The 20,361-nt window shown below is 40.2% G+C and overlaps 1 protein-coding gene across 7 annotated transcripts in view; it reads left to right on the top strand.

Moving 5' to 3' along the window:
* The window catches only part of phactr2 (phosphatase and actin regulator 2), a 42,170-nt gene extending 22,082 nt beyond the window's left edge, over positions 1–20,088 (top strand). For 3 of the 7 annotated variants that reach the window (XM_056395278.1, XM_056395283.1, XM_056395282.1), the window contains exons 2-12: positions 3,189–3,374; positions 4,774–4,848; positions 5,295–5,435; positions 6,627–6,872; positions 9,102–9,627; positions 9,887–10,065; positions 10,738–10,894; positions 11,245–11,300; positions 12,599–12,660; positions 13,082–13,219; positions 15,387–20,088. In XM_056395278.1, the coding sequence (XP_056251253.1) occupies positions 3,189–3,374; positions 4,774–4,848; positions 5,295–5,435; positions 6,627–6,872; positions 9,102–9,627; positions 9,887–10,065; positions 10,738–10,894; positions 11,245–11,300; positions 12,599–12,660; positions 13,082–13,219; positions 15,387–15,548 (1,928 nt within the window). In that variant the 3' untranslated portion in view covers positions 15,549–20,088. Of the gene's footprint in view, positions 1–3,188; positions 3,375–4,773; positions 4,849–5,294; positions 5,436–6,626; positions 6,873–9,101; positions 9,628–9,886; positions 10,066–10,737; positions 10,895–11,244; positions 11,301–12,598; positions 12,661–13,081; positions 13,220–14,073; positions 14,151–15,386 lie in introns of all 7 variants that reach the window. The other 4 variants (XM_056395279.1, XM_056395285.1, XM_056395284.1 and 1 more) reach the window with 3 other exon arrangements.
* Positions 20,089–20,361: the final 273 nt, after the last annotated feature.

A 20,361-nucleotide genomic window follows, 5' to 3' on the forward strand; every position in this document is an offset into this window, starting at 1 on the left:
AAGTGGTGAGTTGGAGTTGGGGTGGATGACCATGAAGCTGCCTGTTTGCTCACCCTTACTCTACCATGACATAAAAATTAAGTGAATTAAAATAGGTCTGTTGTGGTGCAGAGTCACTATTTAACTTATTCATATAAACAATTGATTAAATCAGGTATACTACTTGGTTAATGTATTTCCTTTGTTTTCTTCAAAAGTAAAATTAGCACACATGTTTTGACATTTTACATAGAAATGTTGCAAATGTTTCTATAATGAAAAGCTATTTAAATGTACATTAGAATAATGGAAATGAACAAATCTTGCAGCACCCTCGGCCTATCCTCTTGACACCCCATTATGGGAACCAGAGGTCTAGTGGACAGGAGTACTGGATTTTCTTTGGGGGGAAAAAAAACCCAGAAAATAACCTCTGACGTAATGAATGCTGTAGAACGGGACTGGGATCAATTAACGGTGTAATAAAGTGGCTGCACATGTAATTTACTGACTCACAAAAGTTGATTTGTGAGATTTTTGCAACTGAACACACTCATTGTGAATGTCTGGTGAACTGAATGTGTGCGACAAAGGAATGTAAGCGTACTCAAATATCCATTTCCTGTATTGCTATGTGACACACATGAGTCTCAAATCAAATCTTCCCTTTTTCTTAAAGTACCTATTCACTCTCGGTACTTTCACAAAGAGAAGTGTGTTTAGAGAACCGTGCTCTCTAAAGTTAACAATAATCCTTCCCTTGCTCCTCTTCACTCTTTCGCTTTCTCTTCTTTTTCTCCTCGGTTCTCTGCATGTAATAAGTTGGATCATTGTCCCTATTTGGTTCCCACTAGAGGTTTTAATAGTTGGACTAATGGTGATGATAATCGCTGTTACTGATTTTCCCATCATTAGCAGCACAAAGCAGCTGCTGAAATGCACCTATTGTTGTGATTTGATATCAACACAGAAACAGGAAATGAGTATGTGAGAGAGAGTGTGTGTGTGTGTGTGTGTGTGTGTGTGTGTGTGTGTGTGTGGATGTATATGTGTGTGCGAGAGAGAGAGCTAAATGAGTGTCTGGGGAGATCATGTACTGGGCTCTGCACTGCACTCTTCCCTGTCTTCTCTCTTGGTTTTTGTGCTCTTAATTGCCATGTTGTGTACGTACATGGGTCAGGGTCATAAGGTGAGCAGAGTCTGGCTGGGAGCAATCATACCTGCATGGTTTTTATGTCTTGCTGTGTTTTACAGAGCACAATTGCTTTTCATTATTGGAACCCCACTTTATAGTTCAGGCTGTGGAGACATCTGGTTCTTGACATAATAATCCTACTTTGTCCAATTTAACTCTTCTGCAGGCCACCAAATGATTTAAAGGCCCAAAAGCTTGGCTTTAAATCTTAAGTATTACTCTATAACGTTCAGATTTCATGACTAAATAAGCAACAATCATCAGATTTTGATTCCATGGTAAATCCTGATTGGTGCATGGATATGTGACATCATCTTTATCTAACTCAGCCAACCTTAATGATAATAATAACTGAAAAACTGTTCTAACTCATAGTAAGAAGATGATTGACTTTAACTTCATCCTTATATCTGATATAATACGCTTTGCTCTTACATTGATCCGCCGTCACCAGTAAGCAGCAATCAGAGGCAGTTTACACTCATCAGTTTAATTCCCATCAGTCAGGCGTATTGAGCGCCAGATGGCTATCAACATCTAGTATTGGCATGATCAGTCTGTCAGCACTGATGAGAGCCGACCAATCAGCTGGGAGCTGACTGTTTTTCATTGAGCTGAAGGTTAGAATATGGATTTGCTCCACCAGAGAAAATGTTACGGATGAGTTTTTTTTATTTATTAATTTTTTTTATTTCCTGGGATTCAGCTGCATTGTTTTTATTCAGCCTTCAAACAATAGTTTAGTCATCAATGTGGAAAAGTTTATCTCACTAATAATTCCAGTGTTGGTCAATGGGAAATCTGGGAGATTTTTGCTGACTTAGTTGCTACTTCTACCAACCTTTTATTGTGTTTCTGTCAAAACTGTGTGACAGAGAAATTTGGGGGGGAGGGGGGTTAACTGGAATGAATGTTATAACTAAACCTTTTTAGATGCACAGTCCCATCCATGTGACTTTGGCCTCGTTAGCGCAACTTCAGGTGTTTTGGTCTGCACACAGACACAACCTTGACAAATTATACGTCACTCAAAAGCGCCAAGTCTCCTGATTCCATCTGAGCAAAGAATTTCAGGATCATCACTGCAACAGCTGTCGTGCTGTTGTAATTGGTTCAGACTTGAGGCTATGGCTCCCAAGTGTTTCCCTCACAGTGGTATTAGTACAGTCTTTATATTCCACTTTTGATGGGTGAGGCAGAAAACCAAACAAAATTTTACATTTTATTTTTGGGCTTGTGCATGAAAATGGGGGTGTTTGTTGAGTCTGTTACACCGATGCATATGTGAAAAAGTTGTATAAAGCCTTTTGTGGTGAAATCTGCTAAACTGCCTCATGTGATGTCACTTGAGTCGGCATTGTTTTAGGCTGAAGAGTTTGAAAGTGAAAGAAATCATCAAAACGGATGTGGAATTAGAAACAAGTGAGCTGACAGTAAAGTGTCCCAAGTGTCTTCTCTGAAAACGGCTTAAAACTTGACATTCCTTCGGGGGAATGGATTAACTACTTCGAGATCACAAATAATATGATTCATGGAAAAAAATCATTTAAGTTTGCGTAAACTTTTGATTCCTGCTGGGCTCCATACACTCAGGAGGCGTGAGTGATTCAGCAGTGTTATGTGGCTGCAAAAACAAAAACCCCCCTGAGCTTGAATCTGAGGAATCACACACCACCTCTCTTTCCTCTGTAAGATTCCAGTATGGTACACACACACACACACACATGCACGCACGCACAAAAACACACACACACACACACAATCTGCAGTTTTCCAGAAGGTTCACAGCACCTCTAATCTTTCAACAGGAAGAGGAGGAGTTGTGGAAGGACAGGGATCTAGCCAACACACACATGAGAACACACACTGCAAATACTGTACAGAGACAGAGTTAGAAAGAGTTGTAGAGTGGAACTGACATATGTCAACATTATGCTTTATGACGATACTTCTCTGCCTTTTCAGCTGTTGCTTACTCTGATGTTGTATTTTTTTGTATATGTGTGTCTTCCAGTCGATGGGTTGGAGAAATCATCATCGCTGGCCAGCTGTGACGTGGTGGTGGACAGCGCCACCAATACCCAGAATGCCCCTGCATCACGGCAGCAGCGAGGCAAGCTGTCGTCACTGGGAAAGCTGTTCAAACCCTGGAAGTGGAGGAAGAAGAAGACAAGTGACAAGTTCCAGGATCTTTCCAAAGGTGAGACGTCTTGCGTGTGGGTTGTATTTTAATGTCATTGTACGAGCAGGTTGACGGGAGGCCTATGATTTGCTCTCCTCAATTGACCGTCTGTGCAACATCATGGCTTACGTTTCTGTATTTGTGCTGAACATTAAGTGTGAACAGGAGCAACGTTGCTCCCAGAAGAGCTGTAAAAGGAAAAGAGTGAACGCTTTGGTTTCACTAATTCATTCCTGAAGCGCCGACGTGGAAATAAAAAGGAACAGAAGCAAATACAGAAAGCAGAGACTGTTTTCTTTACGGTTGCCAGGTGTGGTGAGCCTCTCTCCTTTATGTAGCTGTATGTATGCTTCATACCTCCATGTCCTGCTAGTGGATTTCAGGCGTCTGTGCTGGTTGGAGAAAAAGCAGAGTCGGTATAACACACTAAGTGGGAGGGAAACTTTAGCCATTAGCATTTTGGTTGTAGTTCTTTTTGTGTAATACTTCATCGATCATTGTGTCAAGTTCCTCTTTTGAGGAGTTCAGTTTTTGGATGTCAGAGGTCAGGAGCAGCTAGAGTGCATCATCCCTGGAGCCTTACTACATCTGCACTTGCAGTCGATATGTTATGGAGTCCATTTAATCTTTTTCATGGAGGTCATATCAGTATTTTCTCCTCTTGATTATCTTCCGCTGATGTAGTCTGCTCAGGTGTTATCTCCTTTAATTTGATCCCCAGTAATCCCTTGTTATTTAAAGGTATAAAACAGTGGTAAATGGACGGTGGCATAACTTATAATACAAATGCAATTTAAAAAAAAAAAAAAAAAATGTGAATCTTGATTTTGAGCCCAGTTATTTAAACCGTGTATTTTGAAGAGAAAACAAACACGGACATTAAGAGAATTTAACTTTGCTTGGAGCATCTTTTTTTGACAATCAAGCACAATTAATGAAAAAGTGCATAATAATCCCCCAGAACCAAAGGCAGTGTCTTCAAATTCATTCAGTTTGGATATTCAGTTTTCTGTCGTACGTAATGAAGAAAAGCAGCAAATCCTCATGTTTGAGAGGTTGAAATCAGACAATGTTTAATGTTTTTGCTTGAAAAATGATCGGTCCATTAGCTTTTTGTCGGTTCACCGATTGATTATTGATTAATATTTTCAGCTCTAATTGTGTAGTCAACTGTGACCGTGCTCATTAGGTGATGATGATGTAAGATTGCAGCATGATGGCAGAATCGGCTTAGTTCCTCCTGTGGGGGGGGGGCAACGATGCTTTCGCAATAAGAGGAGGATAATGGTGTGGCTGTTGTGCAATGCTTTCGCAGATTTCTGTGTAAATTCATTGCTGCAGAAGACTAGATAAAGGAAGACCAAGTAGAATTCCCCTGTTGAATCAGACATTGACCTTGACCTTGTTCATCTTTCAGTTCTAGAGAGAAAAATCTCCACCAGACAAACGAGGGAGGAGCTCATCAGAAAAGGAGTTCTCATCCCTGACCAAGGTTTGTCTGATTGCGCAAAATCTCAGACATTAATTACTTTGGGAATAAAAATAAAAAGAGGGAAATGATGAAGCCGTCCAACACTCAACATGACCGTGATTGGCCGGTGATAGAGCTGTAATTAGAACTCAGAATCCAAGTCACTTAAAAAACCCAGATGGAAACTTTGTCATTTGTGAGATCTGACATCTCAACCGCTTCTTTAATGATTTATTTTTCATCAACTACATATATTTGTCTTTCTGTCTCAGTGTCCTTCACACTTCAAATGTTTCATATACACTAAAGATACCATGTCCAGTGAAATGCAATTCCATTTGTCTGTAGCAATGCCAGTAACAGCAGCAGCAGCTTGAAATACAAATTTGAGCTCTGCTTCAGAGCAACTGAACATTAGTGATTTGGTGGATTTCAGTTACGGTAACAGTTCTTCTTTTCTCTTCTAGACGAGCCAGTCGGCAGTGAAAATCTCAACGGCCACGCCGCATCCAGTGTGACATCAGAGGAGGTCAAGGTTGACATTGAGTCTCCAGAAACATTGCAGGAGGAACAGGCCAGCGGGCCCGTCAGCACTGAGGACAAAACAGGTAACTTCTGCATCAGTAGCTGTGTCTAACATGAGCTCTTGTCCTACTGTGACCTGTACTCTAGAGATAACTGGATCCTCAACACTGGCATCTCTGTATCAATTGAGGCTTTAGAGCAGAGAAAATAGCTTCTCACTGATGTTCACATGAAGAAATGTCTGCACAGAGAAGGAAATAAGGAAAAAATATGGCAAATGAAAAAAAAAAAGATAAGAGAAAGGTTTTCTCTCCAAGGTACTCCCTAAATCAGTTTGATTAGATAAATATATTCCAGTGCTTATTTGTAGACACGTTTTTCAGGATGTTGTGGTTCTAGTTTGTACATTTATTTTGGTAAATAAAGATGGTCTCATCCACAGAGGTGAGACACTGTAGAATAATGTTGTGTTGTGTGCCGATAAGCACATACCAGGAAAAACATCCTTGACAGCCGAGCAGCTACTAAATGTTAGATTGATCAATGTGGTTTCACTCTTCCAAACATGTCATGTTGCTCAGGAATGTGGGACTTTTTACAGCCCTTTAGCGATTCTATTTTTATATGCTAGAACTAAATGTTGTAGCTTTTTTTAGACGTCGGTTGCTTTGAAATCTTTGACTCCTGGTCGTGGAATGCATTTGTATCGGCAGCAGTTTTCTGCCTGACATTGAATCCTCTGTGGGATCTCTGACCGGGCCTAATGTGTTCAAATAGATATTCCCATTATATCAGCCTGCAGCAGGCGATCACAGTCTGAACAGAGCAGAAGCTCCATCTCCTAATGCCTCCCTCTCCCCCAGGAGACAGGCCACTGTTCTTCCCTCTGATGCTGCTTAAGTGTTGTGCTGTTTTCATCTCAACCCTGTTAGCATTGAACTCAGAGCCATTTGTTCATTCATTTATCAATAATCAGAAAGGCACAGGTAACAAACACTGCAAATACAGTAACGGTGCACACATACCATCATACTGGAGGTTTGGAAGGTTAACGGGTTCATTTTATCTGTTAATCTTATGGAAAAGATGTGCAAGACTATAGATTAAACATCATCCTCATTCGGTCTTTCCAACTCGCTCTTTATCTTTCATTATGTCTTCTGTCTTCGTTTGTTTGTGTGCACGTCCATTGGACAGATGTGCATCTTTTGTCTTGCTTTCAGTCTCTGTTTTAACCTCTAAAATTTTCTTCCTGATTCCTCTGCTCTGCTCAGAGAGGTGTGATACTAAACCCCTCGCCCGGGCTAACCAGGTGCGACCTCGAGACGTTCAGTCTAAAAAGCAGCAAAGTGCCACTCTGCCCGCCTCTTCCAAACCTGCGGGTGGCACCGCAGGCACGAGCAGGCACAGAGAGGGGACCTTGGCGACTAAAAAGACAACTAAAACCACAGGGAAGGCAGGCTCATCCACTCAGGCTAAAGCTAACCCGCGGAGCACTAACACCACTAGTCGTGGGATTGGTAAGTTCAGCGAGTTGGGACTGAAGACAGTTTGCCTGACCCTTGTTCTCGCCTTGCCTGCCTCCCTGCATGGACAATGTGCTTGTATCACTGTTTGAAAAGAAAGAATACTCACTATGAAACCGACTGCACCTGTAAACCATGGCTTAATGTGCACTCCGTCATGTGTTTGAAGTGATGGTCAAGTTTCTGTCAAGTGCCTACAAACTAGTTTTTCCCTGTTTCTCCCTCTCGATAGTGTCCTTTCCTCATTAGAAGGGATTTTCAGTCAAGTGAGTAACTATAGGAGTGTTGCAGTTATGGTCTCTCCCTGTCTGTTTTCTGAGAAAGCAGAAGTGAAGATTTATTTTTGTAGCTCTGTAAACGCCTCTACACTACAAGTGTGTGTGTGTGTGTGTGTGTGCATGAGAGAGAGAGAGAGCACGTGAGGAGTTTTTGTCGCATGGCTTTCATGAAATATAAAATGAGCTCTGACAACCTCATGTGCTTTTGACTGACGGCATGATGCTAGGGCATGATCACCACCCCGTGTGTGTGTGTGTGTGTGTGTGTGTGTGGTGTGTGTGTGTGTGCGTGCGTGCGTGCGTGCGTGCGTGTGCACGTGCACGTGCGTGTGGTGCCTACAGCATGGTAAAGGAAACAGACGGGAGCCCAGAATACTGCATGTGATGTTCGCGCAGTCTTTGCTGAAGGGCTCTGTGTATTTTTCTGTTGTTATCAGAGAAATGGTACAAAAGTTGTTTCATTAGGGTTTGAATAACATTCTAAGTTCATCCCGTCCCTCAGGCTGCTTTTACCAGCGCACAAAGACACTTTACAGACACTTAAAGTACTGCCTCAGTCAGTATTACCTTAGGTATTCTATATTTGTCTCAGTTTTAAAGATGTGATTAAAAGTGGTTATTCTAGTCATAAAATATTATGGCTGCCAGCATGTTCTAATAGAGCAGTTTATTGCTCCAGCTGTTATTATTCAATGGTATGAATTGTCAATGTAAATACTTTTACTTTTTTACTAAGCTGTGAGTTTTTGACTGTTGGCTGGACAGAAAAATAAATCGGAGGACATCATCTTTTGTTCCAGCAAATAATGATCGACATGTTTACAATTTTCTGTCGTTTGATGGCACAATCAAAAGATTATTTTGGAAAATAACCAATAATAATGGATTAAGTAAGGAAATGAATCATGAAGTGTAGCCCTGTTGATCATACTATTTTAAGTCCAGCTATGTTTTTTTTCTGCAGCAGCATACACATCTGCTTGTTAACTCGCTTTCCCTATCTTCTTCTTTTAAAATGAAAATAATAATTTAATTTATATTTTTTTGTTTCATGATGGTATAAAAGTAGCTACATTTTTCATTTTTGATATCAGTATAATTAAATGATTTTTTTTTTCTTCAAAGTCTTTTGGATAATGTTGCATTAAATCAGTGTGTACTTATATGAACAAACTTGAATTATACTGTGGGCTCCAACTTTTTTAGACTATATCTGTTTACATTTTGGAAAATGTACTCTGAATTTGCTTTTAGTAGTTCCTGTTTGGAATGAACCCTTGGATGTACTGACAGCTATCACTGGATGACTTTGATCCTGAAGAAAACTTGTTTCTCAGGCAACTTCTGCAGTTATAAGGAACATCTTTTTTCAGTAATTTTAAGTGAATTTACGGTTGTTTACTCTTGACAGACAGTGATAACGATATCCCCACACTGAATGTAAAAATATGTGTATTGCGTCTGTGTTCCCATTTGTTATGACCCAGATTTTTTTTGACTCAAACAGCTGCATTTGTGGCCTGCTTTAATTGCATCCGAAAAACCGCTCAATCTGCCAACGCTGGCTGTCAATGAAACACAGACGCAAACACACCCCACTAGCCAGCTGAGGCAAAAAGGGGCATTTTTGATATTTCCCCAAAGACATCTTTATGTTTTTTTCCTTTTCATATAAAAATCCATAAACAACATGTTGATATTATGTTGACTGCAAAAAGAGATGCCTAAATGTGACTTAAGATGGACTTTGTAGTAAATACTAGTGTAAGACGATGCATTTGCATAGACTGAACCACATTCACACCTACAGACAACAGAGAATTTTTGTTTACGTAGCTTTGCATGTCCTCAGACTGTGGGAGGAAACTGAATCAGCTGGGGGAAAGAAAAAGTCAAACTCTTCATCTTTCCCTTCTCATTTTCTCTTGCTCATTCTTCTCCTCAGCCAAATCCTCCCATCCAAAGAAGACAGGAGGCGCAACAAAAACTACCCACGCCTCCGCCTCCACCCCTCGTTCTCGTGCATCTAAGGACACTAGCACTGCAGCGCAGACTGATGGGAAGGATGCAAGGACCAACCGGAAATCAGACACTCCCACCTCTTCCTCTGCACCTCAAAAGGCCTCTGCAGAGACTCCTAGCCAGCCTGGGGAGATAAAATCCTTGCCCCTTTCCTCAGACTCCAAGCCTGCCTCACATAAAGCCTCAGGCAATGAGACAGAGGGGGGTCGAGCTGTTTCTCAATCTGCTCCCGATGCCTCAACTGTGGACGAGGAGACTCGGAAAGGTATGGCTCCTGAACCCACAGACCAGTCTCCCCATGTCAATGCTGCTACAGAGGACACTTCCTTCACGGAGGGCGAGACAGACAGCAGCTTGCAGGGGGAGAAACTGGGGAGAACGGGAGAAGAGGGAGGAGAGGAAGAAAAGAAGAAGGGGGAGACGGATTCTGCTGTGGAGAACGTCCCAAGGTAAAAATCTAGTTAGGACATACAAGAAGGAAAGGTTTAAAAACACCTTTCCTTCTGTTCGCTTTCTCTGCAGGTCAGTTGCTTACGCTTCTACATTACATATCTACACAGAGGTTGGTTAAAGCAATGATTGGTTGATAGTAAATCTGTGATTTTACTTAACTGTGTCCAATAGAGTAAATATTAATATTTAGTAGATATCCAAGGACTTGTTCTGCTTCAACAAATGCGTGTGCTCATAATTTCTTGTTTCCTGCAGGTCATCAGAGGGCCACACTGAAAAGCCACAGGGCCTGAGTGTGAAAACGGAGAATGCCGAAGTGACAGTGATCCCTGATAGGCCGAGAGACAGCCAAACTAGCGACTCTGACTCTGACGGCCCAATCCTGTACCGAGATGAGGAGGAAGAAGAGGAGGAGGAAGACGAGTACACAAATAGTATGGCAGTAGCTTTGTGACACATCACACAATAAAGGAGAGAAGTTGTTATGCCACCTGCAGCCATTGTGCTAACATTTGTCTGTGTGAGGTGCTTCATTAAGAAGTACATTAGATTCTTCCCGTGCTTTCACACAGTATGTACATTCCAACTAAGTAGTCATGTGCTCCTGCAGTTTGTGGTATAAACAAATCAGGTAGCACAGTGTTTCACCCAGGGATGAGTCAAACTGAGCATTGGAAAAGGAAAAACAAGTGACTTTGAGGGTGTCATGATAGTTGATGCGTGGCAGGTCCGTTCTTGAATCTCCCAACAAGTTTGGGAGTTCTAGAATCTCCCAGCAGCCTCCAAGAGTTTCAGAATCTCAGAGCAGCTGTTTGGGAGTTTTCTGAGCATGTCCCAGCAGCGTGTGGAGGTTCTAGAATCTCCCAGTAGCCACTTGAGAATTCTAGAATCTCCCAGCAACCAAGGTTTGTAATTCAAATGCACCTGCCCCATCTACTACTACTATAGGAGCTAGATGCCATGTTGTTGTTTTTTTTTGTTTTTGTAGCATACACTATATCTTCAGATGCGTCACTTTTCTTCATTGACGCTTAATTGTTCTCTGCAGCTAATCTCCACGCAGGTTGTTTCAAGGCCCTAAGAACCAGGTTGCGTTTCTGTTCCAGGCTCTCTGGCCAGCAAGATCCGGCGACGAGACACCCTGAACATCAAGATTGGGAACCGACCGAGCAAGAAAGAGCTGGAGGAGAAAAACATTCTGCCGCGGAGCTCTGAGACAGAGAGACACGAGCTGCGCCAGCAGATCGGCTGCAAACTAGTCAGGTACACACACACACATGCACAGACACATTCAGCATGTTGTGAAAATGTAGCAAGGTGTGAATTTTCATCAAAGATTTGGCGGCGCTGTGGGCTAATAACAGGGAATGTTAATTATTTTTTGGTGTAGTTGTGGGCGGTGTACTTGTACAAATCACAGTAAAATTCTGTGCTGAAGTTTAGTTTGGCCTTTTCTACCAGACGAGGCAGAAAGGATGGTGGCAAACAACTGTTGGATCCACAACAAAAAATAATAATTCATGTTGTTTTCTGTAGAAATCAGTGTAATGTTTAAATCATTTGCTTTCTGCTGCTTGTTGAAAAGTATGAGAAACACATTTTTGTCTTTTCAGGCGCCTGAGCCAAAGACCCACCACAGAGGAGCTGGAGCAGAGAAACATCCTCAAGCGTAAGTTTCTGAAATACACTTTTAAACTGGGGAAAGATGTGATGCACCACTGATATATTACTATTTAAGTTCAGAGGCTTAAATAGTAATATCATTTATATTATTTTCAAGCTGTGACAAGATGAAGAATCAATATGAGTTCATGGAAATGGGTATTGTGGTGTTTCATCGCTCCATCTGTGGGAAGCTTCGTGTCTCCCACACTGAACTAATGTGTTCAGTCACACTTCTTCTTTTTGCTTTAGTCACAGTACACCACTGTGATAAAAGTTAGTTCAGGTCAGCTAGTTAGGCTGCTTTGTTCACAAGACACACACACACACACACACGCACACACACACTAGTTCTGATAAATTAAATATATATTCTTATTAAATATAATCTTTCAAATGGTCAATAAAATGAGTTTGTGATGCGAGCAGTACTAATTGTTTTGCAGGAGGGTTTGCTAGCTCACTCTTTGTGCTAACTTATTACTTACTAATTTCAAAGAGTTTTAAGCAAACAGGTTTTTCGTGGCATAACACTGAGTAATTATTAACATAGGAAATTAAATAAAAATAAAATCCAATATGTAGGTGGTATAACTACAATTTTTAGAAGTTTAATTGTAAAAGTTTAATTTTAACATAACGTGGGTGCAACAGTATAGCATGACTACAAATATGTGAATACTGTATCCGACTAAGTTCAACATTTTGCCACACTGTGTGTGAGTGGACACTCTCGGTTCTTTGAGGCTGTTAAAGTTAAAGAAGACTAAAGTGCCTTGTTAGAACTGGAGCAAAAACTTGTTTGGAGGTGTGTACTGTTCCATTTACTCAGATTTTGCAATAAATTGGTTTGCAACTTATTGCACAACTCGCAACTTCAGTACATCCGATGTGTCCAGCACAAAGACTTTTTCATTCAGGAAGAAGCACAGAAACAAGAAAAACAGTTCTACATGCTTGTTCTGGTGGTGGAAAAGAAGAGTTGGGTCTCTCCGGGCTGTGAATCCCAGACGGCTTGTATTTCAATCTCTGATGGGAACACTAGAGGTAAAGGAGTTTACCAGCATCCCAGGCCAAGTCACTCACTGGTTATTTACACACATGTATTGTACATAATGTACATCCACGAAGACACAACAAGAGTATATATATATATGTCTATGTTAATGTTAAGGCAGTTACTCCGCTACATAATCATGGACACGGTTGAATGTAGTGAATCACATCCCCCACTTATAAATAGAAGCAGAAGCTTGTTGCAGACACAGTAGGTGTGAAATAACTCTGCTGGTTCTCTACATGCAGAAAAGAATGAAGCAGAGGAGCAAGAAGCCAAGCAAGAGATTAAAAGGAGACTCTCCAGAAAGGTACTGTACACGCCAGCTACACACACATACACACACACACACACACTTAAGAGAGTACAGAAAGGAGAGAGCGAGTCTATATTTAGCTGCTAATATGTTTTGCTCCACCTTATGAGTCAGAAAAGATGCTCTGTGTGGTGAAATGGACCATCTAGTGGACAGAGGTGGAACTGAAGGAGAAAAGCATTCCTGAGAAGTTGGGCGTTTTCTGTCTCTGCAGCTGCTTCCTGGAAATGTATTCATTAATCAATACAGGGCACAACAGTAAAATGAAACATAAGAGCACAGGCGTAGACAGTATGTTAGATTTTATTATAACTTCAAACTAAAAAGAAGAACATTGCCTTCTCCTGAAATATATGTTTATGATCTAACTTATCTCCCTCTTTCACGTTGTGTGTGTTTGCGTGCGTGTGTGTAGTTGAGCGTGAGGCCTACAGTGGCAGAGCTTGTTGCTCGAAGGATCCTGCGTTTCAATGAGTATGTTGAAGTAACAGACGCCAAGGATTACGATCGGCGGGCAGACAAACCCTGGACACGGCTTACTCCCGCTGACAAGGTACAACAGTTAATACACTGCTTTGTAAAATGCACTTTGCTTTGTGTACAGGCAACTTGTCATGTTGAAACAGGAAAGGCCTTTAACTGTTGCCACAAACTTAGCAGAGCACTGATAAACAACCCCAGACCGAAATTACACACAGTAAACTGTGGACCGTGAAGTGGATGTTGCACGACGCTGTGCTGGAGGACACTATCTGTGTCAAGCCTGCCCCCTGCTGTTGACGTGTAGAACTACACAGCACAGAGAAATCGCACACCCTAGTGCCGATGTCCCTCACCCTAAATCCTAAACACTGAACCCTCACAGACTTGAATTTGCATCACCTCCGTAATCAGCACGAGCGCCTGGGTGCAAGAGGGCGAGACAAAGGCAGTGTGAGGAAAGGGGCAGAACTTCATGCTCTTTGTGGGATTTCCATGACCAGTCAAAATGCGAGACTTATTTTTCAGTTCAAGTTATTTGGTGCAGTAACCCTTTATATCATTATTTATGTTGTTTGATAGTAAGAGACAATAATAAATCAACATAAGAGAGAGAACAAAGAACAAGACACATGTGTGCTGCTTCATACATTTGACCTTGTCCTTTCCAGCACTGTTTTAAATTCTGGACTGTCAACATTACAACATTATTTTATGAATTGTGGGCAGTTCCCTAAAGCAAAGGCTGCCCTCAAAGACTGTTAGATATCAGCCTCAGAGACATAGTTGATTATTGGCTTTGATTTGATGTGTGTGTGTGTGTGTGTGTGTGTGTGTGTGTGTGTGTGTGTGTGTGTGTGTGTGTGTGTGTGTGTGTGTGTGTGTGTGTGTGTGTGTGTGTGTGTGTGTGTGTGTGTTGCCCCTCAGGCTGCTATCCGTAAGGAGCTGAATGAGTTTAAGAGCCGAGAGATGGAGGTTCATGAAGACAGCAAACAGTTCACCAGGTACTCAAGCGGTCGATGGCCTCCACCATTTAGCCCCGACTCTGACGATAACTTATGCTTCATTAGTAATTTATCACTGCGAATCCTGCTCTTTATTAGCTCACAATGATCAATATGTATATTACTCTGGTCCCCCGAAGCCATTTTCACTAACCACATTGAAGTCGTGATATACACCTGGGTCAGCTCCAGTTCATTAGCCTTGGGCATGGATTGCCAATAAAGTTCAGGTTCACTCTCTCGTATGTTATTAGATCTGTGTGACATGGTTTTATATTGTATCGCTGTACAGAGAATATGTCCACCAGTAAAAACCTATAATATGTTTTTAAAACAACTGCACAATATGAGATTGCAATGTTTGGATTAACCCTTAGGAGAAATTTCTCAATGTTTGTCACATTCACTGTCTGATACGAATTCTATATGTTTTTGCTCAATTATAAAAAACAAATTTAGAGAATCCAGTTTCTAAGGATGAATATCATTTGTTTTGTGCAAATCTCCTGCATGTGTTGTAATACTGTTTAATTTGTTTTTCAGCCCTCAGGAGAACAGTCTAGCTTCACCAAGGTCTTTTGACAAATCCGATTATATTAGGCGCACACAAGTCCTCCTAAATCCACCTTTTTTTTAACCTTTATTTAACCTGGAGTCTAGATAGCAGGAATACGTTTTGTTCTCTACTGCTGCAACATTTCAAATAGTCAAAAATCTTTGGCAGAAAGAAACACCATTATACCAATCTCTAAAGCCACTGGCTCAAAATGGACCAGCATATTGTTGTGGTAGATAATTGGCTGTATAACTGGATTAGACTTGAATATACGCTGCTTTGACCAGCACCTGTTAAAATGTTTTGGCTAAGCAGATTTCTGTACAGTGCCAGTAATCTGAAGAGATTTTTGCCCCAGGAAGATACAACATTTCAGTTCCACACAGGTGGTTAAGTCAGGCTTAGCTGTGCTGAAATTAAACTATGTCATGAAACTTCACAAACCAGCCACAAAGTGATATATTGAGGTAGCTTTTCTTATTCATTTAACACTCCAAAACTCAATGATATACAGTTTACTCTCATATATGCCAAAGAAAAGCAGCAGTTTTGAGAAGTTGGAACCAACAAATGTTTGATATTGTTTTTTTATTGTTCAATATAATATATATGTATATCTTATAATTGTTATTTATTATCATGTACTGTCTCATGAATGAAGCCTGTGTGTGTGTTTTCAGATTCCATCGGCCCTAAGTGCTCTTACTGCCAGCTGGACGTCGGCACCACAAGCTCTCCCGTCCACAGCTCCCAGCAGTCTCCCGGCCCTCCAGACCCTCAGTGCACAGCTCAGTACACTCCGCTTTGGGATCCTCTTGCCCCTGATGTTGTTACATCTATAGTGACAGCTACAGGTGTGTCTTAAGGCCTCGGCCATCCAAGGGCACCTGTGAAACATACAACACATATCCATAGTCACAACAGTGGTGTGTGTGTGTGTGTGTATAGCTCTCTGATTAGAACCATTGATTTACTGTAGATGGCCAGAGCCTGCTGGTAAATGATGATTTTTGTTTTTTTGGTTCACTGCAGGCCTTGTGATGAGAGGTTCCGGTGAGGAAAAGGGGCAGAATGACCCCTGTAGTAATGATTGTGGCTATTGAGTTTGAGTCCATGCCATGGTATGCCTTGACATAAAGTGGCCATATATGGGCGTCCTCATGGCACAGGAAATGGGAGTGATTGGATGGTTGTGTGCTGATGTCAGTGCCTGTGTCATAGATCAGAGGGAAGGAGAGGCAGTTTGTTCCGCTCCGATGTGCCTCTCGGAGTTGAATCTGAAATACTGCAGTTCATTTATAGACATATTTAAAGTATATTGCCACTAGAGGGCATTATATCATAAGAATTATAGCCTGTAAGGATGAAGACGAGTATGTAGATGAAGAATAAACTGCGAGTGTTAATATTTATAAGTTCTGAAGCTGAGGGGGCGCTGGGTACCGGAGGCATTAAGAGTGAAGTGCAATGGAAATCGCTGCAGTTCTAGCCACTTCTAATCCCTCAGCACTCTTCATGGTGATACATGATAACCATTTACCATCATATATCCTGTGTTGAGTTATTAAGCACCAGACGTCGAATCACAAAGTGCTGGACTTGCCGTTTAGAGGATCTACTTTTCATTCTTTGACTTCAGTTTTTCATTTTAGGCTTTTGGCTGGAGCTCCTACTCAGAGTATCTTGGTGCCAAAGAAGAAGCAGGAGTTTGATTGCACATTTGAAAGTTGGCTGATTTGATATTTGTTGGGTGGACTTCATATGAAGGTTTTATGAATATAGAGCAGAGAGGCACTAAGAGTTTCACCACTGAAGCAATCAGCTGGCCTCTCAAAGAAGAGGAGAAGTACTTTTCCATTCCCTTGAACATGCTTTTGCAATTTAATCTTGTCAGCCGATGACAGTTACGTAAGACAGGCTTCCTGACAAATGGCCCTTTTACACTTTGCCCTAACGTGCACCTTGAATCCGGCCGTAACAGTCTGTTATCATCAACACAGCTGGATTTCTCTTTTTACCCCCAAACTGTAGAATTTTACCATTAATCCGAAAATATGAGGGAACTGTTTGGTATTTCTGGAAATACACTAATCAGTTAAACTACAAATATTTTGAAACAAAGAGGAGGATTTGATGCTTTTTTCTCTCATATGATATTAAACTGAATACCTGTGGTCAGATAATACAAGCAATTTAAATTGAAATTGAAGATATCAGCTTGGGCTTTGGGAAATTCTAACATGGATTTTTCAATATTTTATGACATTTTATACATAAAACAAAAAAAAATACCGAATCGTCATATTAATTGATAATCAAAGCAATCATTAGTTCCTACTCTAAAATGCACTTATTCGCTTTCTTGCTAAGTATTAGATGAGAAGATCGACACCATCCTAATGCCTGTATGCCTAATATGAAGATACAGTCAGCAGATGATTAGCTTAGCTTAGCAAGAAGACTTTTCTTTACCTTTGAACAGAACAGTTAGCTGTTCTTTCTCCTGTCTTTATGCTAAGCTAAGCTAGTCGCCTGCTTGTTTCATATTTAGCGCACAGACTAAATCTTCTCATTTAACTCCTGACAAAAAATGTGATTATGAGTGTTTCTCAAAATGTTGAACTATCCCTTTAATACTTCACACATAACGATTACATTTTGTATTTTGCACACTAAAATAAAAAACCTCAAGATGCATGTTTAAAGGGGATGAGTTGTCAGCTGTTTTTGTGTGGTTGTGTTTGTGTTGACTGAGCTACCGGAGATGAAAAGTCAGATGTAAAAGAACAGATCAAACCTGTCAGAGATGTTTAAGGACTAAATATGAGAAGCTGGTATAGGAGAACAAAACAAAACATGACAGCTCACTCATTGTGGATTTTCATATCAAAATTAAACAAAAACATTAGTAATTTTTCATTCCCAGCATATTTGAACTAGATAGACGATGTTTGCTGACAAGTGATTGACAGATTGAGCTTGCTGACGTCCAAAGGCTTGTGTTCAAATAAAAGACCTCCAGCCTTTACAACACTCGTCATTCTGGCAAATAGTAACCGAAAAGGACGGATGTGTTCCCTCTGCTTCCGAATGTGCGGAGGTTGTAACATGAAATGATGTACAGTGATGGAAAAGAAACCAACAGTATTCATTTGTGTCAATGTCTATGTTGTTATATATATTGATTATTTTGTACAGAATGTATATTGAGCATGTGCATACATTGAAATCAACTTTACTACCAATATGATACAATGCAACTTCGATGTGAACGTTTTAAGCTCTGATTTTAGTCGTCTTATTTTTATTTTTTTTATCCTCCCCGGACACTGGTAATGAAATGAGCAGCACAGCGCACATACACGTGCTGTTTCCAGGCAGAATATCAAGCTTAATGTCTTGAATAACTGTCATGTCTTTATCAAACCTACCTGTTCCCTAAGCAGATGATAGACAAAACATTATACAGGTAGTTATAAATCAGATTATTATTTAATATTCTGCGTCACTTTCGTTTTAAGTGAAGTCAAGAGGTGCAATGCAAGCAAAGAAGAATCCTCTCTGGACCTCACGTTTGATTTATTTCTTCAGATGACAGGATACAGCTCCACATTTTGACATGATCCCAACAACTTTTTAAACAAGCTCAAGTTTCAACAATCCAGTTGAATTTTATAAGAACAGGAAATAGACGTCTGATTGGTTGCACGCAGTGTGAAATCAGTTTCTATAAAAGCAAACATGGTGCACACCAACAGCAAATACTGTGATAAAAGACCAGAAAGCTCTTATATCAGATAAACAAATAAAAAGTCTTACTTCTTTTCGCAGCTTTGGTCCTGTCGCAGTGAAGTAAACATGAACATGTTGCTTACACCCACCTTAGAAAAATAAGATAAGTTAAAGCAGTTGAAGCATAACTGGTAACACTGTATTTTAACTCGGTGTATAAGCAGTATATAGTCAATGAATAAATGATTATGTAGTGAGCAGATATAAAGACATTTTTATGCGTTTATGAATGTATTTGTTAACAACTTTAACTCCTTTTATGAAGCATTGATAACTATTAAACATGATATAGTATATGTAATTTTATATAGTATGTCTTCACAAGTTTTAAACACATTTATGAACGGTTTAAAACCTGCCTGTCATTTGTACATGTGTATAAAGGATTTGTTATCATTATTACAGCCATGTTATATGTTATCGGTCATTCATTAACTATGTATACAACAGGATGCTTCATAGGAGAAGTTATAACTGTGGGCGAAATATATTAATAAACACTTTATATGTCCTTATATTTGATTACAACTACATTATAGTGTATTACAGATCATTTATGAGGTGTTCATATGCTGCATATTAATGCTAAATTGACATGTTAAGATAAAGTGGTGCCCAATAAGAAGCTTTAGAAATCTTGTTTGGGTAAATCCAGGCAAGAGCTTGGTGTTATCTTAGAGAGTCCACAGACAGACCACATCTACAATTTTTATTTTTTTTCAACACTGATGTCTAATTCCATATTTTAGTCCAGAATTGGGAATAAGTATATCTAAACTAAGCAGTTGATATTGTGGAGGAGCCTTGGCAGCTGATGTTTAGTCATAACCTGTCAGTATTAATCAGAAGGGGGAGTCCTGTAAAAACCTTTATGGCTGCCGTCTGGTTTCATCTCACCTCGTACAGGACTGCAAAAATAAACACAATAAACCTTCAGAGTTAAGAGACCCAAAGAAGCTGTAGGAGTTATAAACACACCCTACATTTCTATCCACTGCAGACTATGTGGAATTAAAGTGTAAAACATAAAATAACTGCTTAATTTCAGAAAGTTTTTCTCTAAAATTCCAGTTGAGTTGTTTTAAAACATTCACATTCATTTTGACTCTGGCTTTCCTGACTGCCACTTTTAATTTGCAATTCTGGAGACATACACCAGTTCATGAAAATGTTTGTTTTGTGAATGTTTGCTGCTGTAAAGTGTCCTCCATCGCTTCCCCAAATCAAATCTCTAATTTCACACAGGAGCCATAAACCAGACTGCTGCTGCTGCTGTTGTTGATTGAAAGCCTTTTATCTTTATCATGTAGTCTTTTCTTGATCATGTGAAATTCACGGTAAGGTAACATGATTTGTGGGGGATTGATTTTTTTTTTTTTCCACAAAAACGCAACAAGATGCTCAAAGCAGCAAAGACCCAGGACTGAACATTTCACATGGACTCCAAACACCTTTACTGTATGTTTGATCTTTGAACTCATAGGACGATGTCATATATCCCAAAAAACCTGCTACTGTTACGTGCAAACTGTCAGACTGTGTATATTGTTTTTGTATATAAAGAATCATGGAGAAAAAAACATAAAAACATCCATTTTGTCATTGTGGTTTCTCACTTGAGTAATAACACACTTGAGCATATAAGACAGGAATGTAAGAGTTAAAATGCATGGATGCAAACAGCACATACAAAGTGCAGCAGCAGAGCTCTCTGAGATGAAGAAAGCTCTGGAAAGAACAAGACACTCAGTACGGTTTTTTAAATACATGCACCATTCCATTATTTCCTGGACTAATAAAAAAAAAAAGATCTGCACTGAGGTCAGGAAAAATTTACAGCCTAGGTGGGCGCTGAAAAGTGTA

This window comes from Seriola aureovittata, chromosome 14 (genome assembly GCF_021018895.1).
Source record: "Seriola aureovittata isolate HTS-2021-v1 ecotype China chromosome 14, ASM2101889v1, whole genome shotgun sequence".
In the NCBI taxonomy this organism is placed as follows: domain Eukaryota; kingdom Metazoa; phylum Chordata; class Actinopteri; order Carangiformes; family Carangidae; genus Seriola; species Seriola aureovittata.